This window comes from Lactuca virosa, chromosome 2 (assembly GCF_052849685.1).
Source record: "Lactuca virosa cultivar CGN04683 chromosome 2, Lactuca_virosa_CGN04683_v6, whole genome shotgun sequence".
Taxonomy (NCBI): domain Eukaryota; kingdom Viridiplantae; phylum Streptophyta; class Magnoliopsida; order Asterales; family Asteraceae; genus Lactuca; species Lactuca virosa.
Window position 1 is genome coordinate 170,761,813 of NC_136427.1, and position 9,285 is coordinate 170,771,097.

The 9,285-nt window shown below is 30.2% G+C and overlaps 1 protein-coding gene across 1 annotated transcript; it reads left to right on the forward strand.

Annotated features, from left to right (window-relative positions):
* The first annotated feature begins 317 nt into the window (after positions 1–317).
* On the forward strand, positions 318–2,527 carry LOC145159725 (receptor-like protein kinase FERONIA). Its single transcript, XM_079078755.1, has 3 exons — positions 318–1,614; positions 1,747–1,893; positions 2,260–2,527. The coding sequence occupies exons 1-3, from the start codon at positions 694–696 to the stop codon at positions 2,452–2,454; spliced, it is 1,263 nt and encodes a 420-aa protein (XP_078934881.1). The 5' UTR covers positions 318–693; the 3' UTR covers positions 2,455–2,527.
* Positions 2,528–9,285: the final 6,758 nt, after the last annotated feature.

The window sequence follows — 9,285 nt, forward strand, 5'->3', positions numbered from 1 at the left end:
AATTTTCACAAATACCCTAAAAAAATAATACATAAAACGAAATAAATTTTTTGGTATAATCTGATGCACACATCCAATATAGATCTCTTAATCGTCGATCACTTTGTACTAAGATGTTTTGAATTAATTGATTGGTTGTTGATTAATAACGGTTACATAGAATATTCACAATCTTTATATCCAATTATGCATGTGGATAAATCTATGATTTTGGTAACCAAGAATGTGCGCCATTTCAAAATCCTTTTTGCTTTTCCCCTTTTTCATTGTCTTCCACCAAAAACTCCACTACAAGTTGTCTCAACTTTTGCTTTTTCTTTGTGGCTGGCATCATGCCACCAACCCAACAATCTACATCGTTTACAAAAGCATACCTGGTGTTCATTAAGGAACATAAGGGGCTATGAATAGTTTGATGATTGCGTAAATGATTTAATGAAAACAGTCGTAAGTCTGACATTAATTTTTACAAAGTGTTGGGAGGTTGCTGTTTGAAGGTTTCTGGTTTCGGTGGTTTTCATTAACGTGCAGTCTTAATTATGGGTTGTTTAGTCAGTCAAGAGTTTCCACAGCATATATTGGCATGATCATGATCAATAGAAACTTCACAACCATTATTGACATAATTTTTCTGAGCAACATTTCTTTTTCTTTTCAGTACTCTTGAGCTCTAGATTTTTTTTTTCCACACTAATGTCGCTCATTAGAGATTCGCAACACCTCCGTGTACCCTTTAGAGATATCGAAATAGCCACTAGAAACTTCACAACCATTATCGGAAAGGGTGGATATGGCGATGTATATAAAGGAGAACTCTTACTTTCGGGTAAACTTACCTCTGTCGCTGTGAAGCGACTACCAAAAAACAACCATTCTGGTCAAGGTCTTAAGGAGTTCTTAACAGAGATTCAATTACTCTCCCGTTATGAACATCCAAACCTGGTCTCCCTTCTTGGTTACTGTGAGGAACACGATGAAAAGATACTTATTTATGAGTATGCAGAGCATGGAAGCCTGGACTGTTACATAAGTATGGCTAATACCAGGTTTCGACTCCCATGGAAGCAAAGAATTAAAATATGCATTGGAGCAGCACGGGGTTTGGATTATCTTCATAACCATGTTGCAGAAAATCATAGAGTTATCCACAGGGATATAAAGAGTGCGAATATTCTTTTAGATCACAACTGGAAAGCTATGATTTCAGATCTGGGTCTTTCCAAGATAGGTCGTGCAAATGAAAATGAGAGTTATCTCATTACAAATGTTGGTGGCACACATGGTTATTGTGATCCTGTGTATATAAATACAGGTATTCTGACAAAAGAATCGGATGTTTATTCATTTGGCGTGGTATTGTTTGAAGTCTTATGTGGGAGGCCATACTTCATGAAGGTAAATGATGAACGCCGATTCCTAACACAACTAGCTCAGACCTGCTACGAAAAAGGGAATTTAAATGATATAATTGATACTGATTTGAAGAAACAGATGAACTCGGATTCCTTGAAAAAGTTCTCAAAGATTGCATATAAGTGCTTGAAGAATGATCGGAAACAACGACCCTCAATGGGTTTGGTGGTAGAGAAACTTGAGAAAGCTTTGGAATTGCAAGTAATTAAGTTCAATTTTTTTTTTTGTGAAAGTTTTTCTATACATAGTAATTAAAACAACTAGACTGAACTCATATATATATATAGACTATAGTGTTTCTGCTTACACTTTTCTACAACTTTTCTTGGATAGGAACGTGCGGAAACATGGGCACCAAATGTACGTTCAATGTTTTTGAAGTTCATGCAATTCCTTGATGTCCATAAGTGCAGATTACAAATGCACTTCTCTTGGATGGTTAGGAACTTGCATACACTTGTGGAAATGTCGGCACGAAATGTACGTTCAATATTTTTGAAATTCAAGCAATTCCTTCATGTCCATAACCATAAGTGCAAAAGTAGAACTAAACTTTTCTCATTGCAATTATTCAGTAAAATTGAAATGAATTATTAATTTCAAAACCCATTCCATGCATGATTCCTAAATATTTTTGTAATCAAAATTCACTAAAATCTAAAACTTCTTTTTGTTATAAAATAAATGAATTGTTAACGGTAATAATTACATTTTATAATAATAATAAGCATAAAAAACGACAAAAAAAGTAATTATTATGATCATTCATCGGAAAAGCCATTGTCTTCATTTTCTAGCGAAAAAAACCTTACATTGTTTTTCATGTTTTTATTGTCTTTTTTGTAGGCTAACAAGAGGTGGATTGTGATCTTGATACTTTTGCTGATAATGATAAAAAAACAAGTAATAATAAAAATACTATTGATTCTGTTTTTCTTACTTTTATTATTACTAGTATTATTATTATTATTGTTTTTATTTATTAGAACTCTATGCAATAGGGGTTTTGTTCAGATTTCGGATATTCGGATTTCATGTTAGGTTGGATATTTATAGATATATCTGATTTTGTAACAAACCTTAAAAAATATATAATTGTCGGACGCTACTTGTATGTAAAGTGTGTCAATGGACACTCCTTGTTTTGTAATTTTTGTTAGAGAGTATGTAAAAGATATTATAAGTACGTACACCCTTCAAATTTCACGATGGACACCCTTAGAGATGAAATTTTTAAATAAAAAGTTAATAACAACATACAATTCAGATTTGTAACAAATTAAAACATGGAAAGTGAGAAAAAATAAGAAAAAAACCATAATAATTTTCACAAAAAGCGTTGATAATCAAGATATATGGGTTTTCGTATAAACCATCGTTGGTTGCCCCCATGCCTCTCTGAATCTCCGACCGCCACCAACCCACCGATGCTTGCCTCTTCACCGAGATCTATCAAAGTTTTTTGTCCATCTTGCTTTTTTCTGTACCCATCGTTTGTTGTCCGCCAACTTCCGGACAACAATTTTATTCTTGAAAATCAGGTAGGTCGTCTTCCTCTTCAAATTATAGTGGTTGATTTTAAGTTTTAAGTGAGAAAAGAAAAGGTCTTCTTAGGCATCTAAATTATAAATTAGAATAAAAAGATAAAAGAGAGCATATAAATTATAAAGTCACGTATTTATTTAAATCAACGATTATAATTTTATATAATTAAAAAAATATTTTAATTAATAATTTATTTAAAATTTGAGTTTTTACTATGAAAACTTAATTAATTTTATAACTATGATTTCAACGGGTTATAAACTAGTTTATAATAAAATTATATTCCTCGAAAGCTAGTAGATTATATCCAAGATTGAGAAGGTTATGATTTTTTATAAAAAAAAAAGAAAAAAAGCGAGTAGAAGTTTTTTTAATCGGGTATCCGGGTATATTGAATTTTTTTTATTATATCCAATACCCGACCTATTTAAATATCGGGTTACCCGATTACCCGAATTTCCGAACCCTATACCGATTTACCCAACTCGAATAAACCGAATTCAAAACGGACCGAATCGGGTAATCACTTATCAGTTATTTTCAACATAACTATTATGCATCTCGTTTTCACTCACATTTTCTTCTCTGGCAACTAAATCCAACTTTTGGCCATGAGAGATAATCTTGGCCGGTATAGCCGTCTTCCATCTACCGCCCTTCTATGGTAATCCTTTTCAAATAAGTGCAAATCCGTTATCCATATGTTCTAGAAGAATAGAGATACGTGGATTTCATTGTATATGGTATGTGATCCCTTTTTATTAGGGGTGAGTATGGTGTGGTTCGGTACGATTTTTGGCCAAAACCGAACCGAAAACCGCAACTTCGGTTTTTTGAAGTTTAAAAGCCGCACCGTTCGGTTTTTATGCGGTTCGGTTTTTGCGGTTTTTATTCCGGTTTTTTTGCGGTTCGGTTTTTTTGTGGTTTTTTGTAAGTTTTTTTTTTGTTTTCATTTTGCCTTTTTACTAAAACTCAAGTAACTCGGCGAGTTACTTTGACTCAGATGAGGAGTGCTAATCATTTTTTGGAGATGAACCGATACCACCACCTCTTGGTTGGAAATCAAATTACATAACCACTCATCCAACATGTTTCTAATTCTTGAACATAATACAAATTTAATATAATATTTGTTTCACATGTACATGCAATAATATCAATTAATGTATTCATAAAAATGATACTATCATCACTAGTACTTTTCATATTTAAATGTTAAAAAATATCATAAACATTATTTGTTATTGTAAATACCACTGACTGTATGCTTAAAAATATACAATCATCATCCGATAGATAAGATAGATATTTATATTTATAGAAATTTTAATTATCATAAGTTCTTGGTTTTACAAATATCAACACTTAATATATATATATATATATATATATATATATATATATATATATATATATATATGCGGTGCGGTTCGGTTTTTTGCGGTTTTTGCGAGACTAGAAACCGCACCGCACCGAGTATTTTCGGTTTTTGCAAAACTAAAAACCGCACCATCGGTTTTCATTTCGGTTTCGGTTTATACGGTTTTTTCGGTTTTTTTGGTTTGCGGTTCGGTTTTTGCTCACCCCTACTTTTTATTTCCACACCCACCCATCTCGGGTAAGTCGTAGACTCAAGTAAATTTTTATGGTTGTAATGTTTGGGTAAAATGTTGAGGATTTAATTGAAGGAGTTATAAATTTTCATGGTTGTAATCTTTAGGTAAAATAATGTTAGTGGTTAAAATGTCGGGGTTTCTAAATAGGCATGACAATTCTCGACACGATCCGCTACACGATACGAAATAAACGGATTTGATTTGAGTTTTTCAAACCGTCAACCCGTTTATTAAACAGGTCATATGTGAGTTTCTCAAAAAATATACGGGTTGACCTGCCAACCCGTTTAGAATTTTAATAAAGAAAATTACATATTTTTTAAATGTATTAAGTATTATACAATATACAGTTTATACTTTATACTAAGATAAGATACCCAATATCATTGACCATTTGACCCGTGGGTAACAATATGCTAATTTGCATTGCATCGCCTTTTGCGTTTGCCCTAAATAATCTCAGTATCTCACAAAAACGGCCACATGAACGATTGAATCATTATCGAACGACGTCGACGCCTACGATTCAATTTATCTATGTTTGTATTAATGTTTTAGTTTGAACATGTTTCAATGAATGTTTTTAATTTTTATTTGGATGTTTAAGACTTAAGTTTTTAAAATTCGGATATGTTTGCATCAAAAATTTATTCATTTTTAATTATCAATTTTATTTATGGAATCTGACGCACGAACACACGAACCTAAATCTTACTCATCAACCCGCCAACCTGTGAACCCATATAAATAAGTCGGTTGACGGGTCATATATGCGTTTATGTTCCAAACCCGCCAACCCGTGAACTGTATAATTAAATGGGTCGTGTTTGGGTTGGTATATTTTGACCCGTCAACCCACGACCCGCCAACCCAAACACGATACGATTGGCAGGCCTAATTTCTAAAGTTTCGTGTTTGTAAAACTAGTGATATTTGGGTAACTGATTCCTAAGTAACTTCGATAGTAACTGAATCTCTCCTCAGGTAATTAGTACTATCAATTTAACACCATAGGTCGTATTTCCTTTTAGATATTTGATTTATCCACATAAAAACGAAGTGGTCCAACATTTAGACCTTATTTTAATTGAAGAGACAATCGTACTAAATGATATAAAAATCAAATCACTTTATTCAATAAGTGAACAAAAACTTAAATGAAAATATCACAACCCATTTAACATGTGTTTTAGGGCAGGTCCAAATATATATTTGGTCGAGAACAAAAAGAAAAAAAAAGGCCCAAAGTCAAAAAAATAATAAATATTAAAAAATACACTACATTTAAAAAAATGGTTAATAATACCATCAAAAACAAAAATATAGTCCCAACATATATAAATGCAACTAATTTAAATAAATATAATTATGACGTTTTTAGATGCAACTATCTAGATCTAATTTAAAGGAAAACATAAATATAGTCACAATATATATATATATATATATATATATATATATATATATATATATATATATATATATATATATATATATATATATATATAAAAGCAACTAGCTTAACAAGACATCACTAAGAATAACCTTAATAATTTTTAATAACTTCAGCTTTGAAAAAATTGTAATAGTAACAAGATGATATATATGCAATCAAAACATTAAGGTAACAATCAGCAGTTTAAAAGCTCCAAAATTTCAACCGCCAACATTATGTTAAAATTTTGTTTATTTTTTTCTCTCTTTTGGATAGAGTCATGAAATCTATATACAATTACCAAAATTAATTCTAATCAGAATGGAGTCTTTTATATATATATATATATATATATATATATATATATATATATATATATATATATATATATATATATATATATATATATATATATATATATATATATATATATATATAGAGTCAAGATCAAATAAAAAGGAAATTTTTGATAGTAAGGTAAGAAGTTTTTTTTCTACATATTTTTTTCGCGAACAAACAAAATGAATCATTAGATGATTCATTTGTAAGATGATTCACAAGAAAAATTTTCAAAAAAACATCTCGATGATTCATTTATACAATGATTTTGTTGTTATTCACTAAAATTGTCATAAAAGTGAATTTTTTCTTAATTTACTTCAAAATGAATCATAAAAATGTTTTTTTTGGGAATTTTTTCTTGTGAATCATCTTACAAATGAATCATCTACTGATTCATTTATTTTGTTCGTCAAAAAAATATATAGAAAAAAAACTTCTTACCTTCCTACCAAAAATTTCCTTCTTACCGGATCTATATCATATATATATATATATATATATATATATATATATATATATATATATATATATATATATATATATGGAAAAATTCAATAGAGAACCATTATTAATCAAGGAACCAAGGAACAAATCCAAAGCGTCGGAATTTAAAGCTATCAACGGCAAAAGGAAGGGTTGTAAAATTTTATAATGGACGCACATATACCGGATTATAACAAAACTCACTTCCTTTTTTTCTTTTAAAAATTTTTTAGGCCAAGTTTTTTATCGAAAAAAAAACCGAATATACCGTTGTTCACGATTTTTCGTCCTCTTTCCATAGAGATCAATGATGATATATAAAAAACGAACTTTTTTTTTTCGAAAAAAACCCACTTAATTTTCTTAGTTTTTTCAATATTTATATTTTTATCAAAAAAAACTAATTATACCAAAAATATTAACTTTTTGTACTCTATTAATAAACATCAACACCAATTTTAAAAAAAAAAAAAAAACCTCGAACAGTGTAGATTCACACTGTGAATCTAAACTGTAAATATTTCAATTTTTAACATTCACAATATGAAAAATCTCGAACAGTTCAGATTCACATTGTGAATCTGAAATATTATTATGCACACTGTGAATCTGAGAATGTTCAAAAAAAAAAAAAAAAAAAAAAAAAAAAAAAAAAAAAAACCTCGATCAGTGTAGATTCACACTGTGAATCTAAACTGTAAATATTTCAAAATTTAACATTCACAATGTGAAAAAGCTCCGATCAGTTCAGATTCACACTGTGAATCTGAGTTATTATTATGCACACTGTGAATCTGAGGAGGTTCACAATGTGAATCTGAACAGCTTTACAATATGAATCTGAACTGAAATATTGTTTTTTTTTTTTAACATGAATATGAATCTATGTTTAAAAAGTACAAAAAATATGAATTTTGATATATTTATTAATTTTTTTCTATAAAAAATAGACCTTAACTTTTTTAATCAAAGAAAATGAAGTGGGTTTTTTTCGAAAAAAAAAAGTTCGTTTTTTATATATCATCATGGATCTCTATGGAAAGAGGACGAAAAATCGTGAACAATGGTATATTCGGTTTTTTTTTGATAAAAAACATGGCCTAAAAAAAATTTTAAACGAAAAAAAGTTGTGGGTTTTTTTATAAAGGGTGGATTTTTTGGTATAATCCGGTGTGTGTGCGTCCAATATAAAAGTGTACATCTATTTCCTTGCCCGTTGATCGTTATGATTTCCGACGCTCACGATTGGTTCATTGGTTCCTTGGTTAATTATGGTTTTCTATTGAACCTCACCGTATATATATATATATATATATATATATATATATATATATATATATATATATATATATATATATATATATATATATATATATATATATATATATATATATATAAAGAGAATCAAGAAGTCGATACTAAGAAATACAAATATTGAGAAAAATTAAATACACAACAAAATCAAAATCGGGGGTCGAGAAAGGAGAGTGAGAAATCAGAAACTAAGAACTCAAGAGTGAGTAATACACTGGTTTTATTTTTGGAACCAACAATTTTTATTAAGAAGAAGGCAGAAGAAAGCCCAACCTCATATTACAAGCCAGGGGAAAGAAATAAGACCTCACCACAACATAGAAAAATCAAGTTCACCAATACTACTTTACATAAGTGGATTAATACATCAATCTAACCAATTATATACTTCCTTATTGCTTCTATGTTTGAACCACAAGAACATCGATAATTAGACAATGTCCACAACCTTTGTTGATGTAATCCTTAAATGATAATTAGAGAATGTCCACACCTTTTTCTTTTTTGGAAAATTCCCCCTAGACGTCGTAAATTCTAGAACTTCAGTTGCCATATCAAATAAGGGCATCGGAATATCACACCATCTGAAGATTCACTCCCATGTATTTTTGGCAAAGGGGCACTCACACAATAGGTAGTTAGCAAACTCATATGCTAAGTTACATTCACCACACATAACAGATGAAATATTAATTCCCCGATTCTTGAATGCCACTGTAGAGGGGATACGATTTTGAACCGCACCCCAAACAAAACACGAAAACTGTTTTGGGAACTTCATTAAGCTACATAAAGGAGTTTCCATTTGAACCATTGTCAGACTTTGTCAGCCTCTTTCTACTTGCTGCAACAGAGAATTACCCATTTGAATCTAGTTCACATGACCATGAATCACTACTTCAGTTTAGACAAGTTGTTCCAAGGGTTTGCATCGGTTGGTTCACATACCGTGAATCAAGTTGCCTAGACCAAGACCAAGAAAATCCACTATTATATATTCGATCCGAGATCTTGCATTTCTTACGTGACTCCAAACAATATAGATTAGGAAAAAACAAGTTGTAATGGTCTGTTTCCAATCCATTCATCTTTCTAAACGTGTCATCTCCAGAATTAACTATTCTTTTAATAATAGTT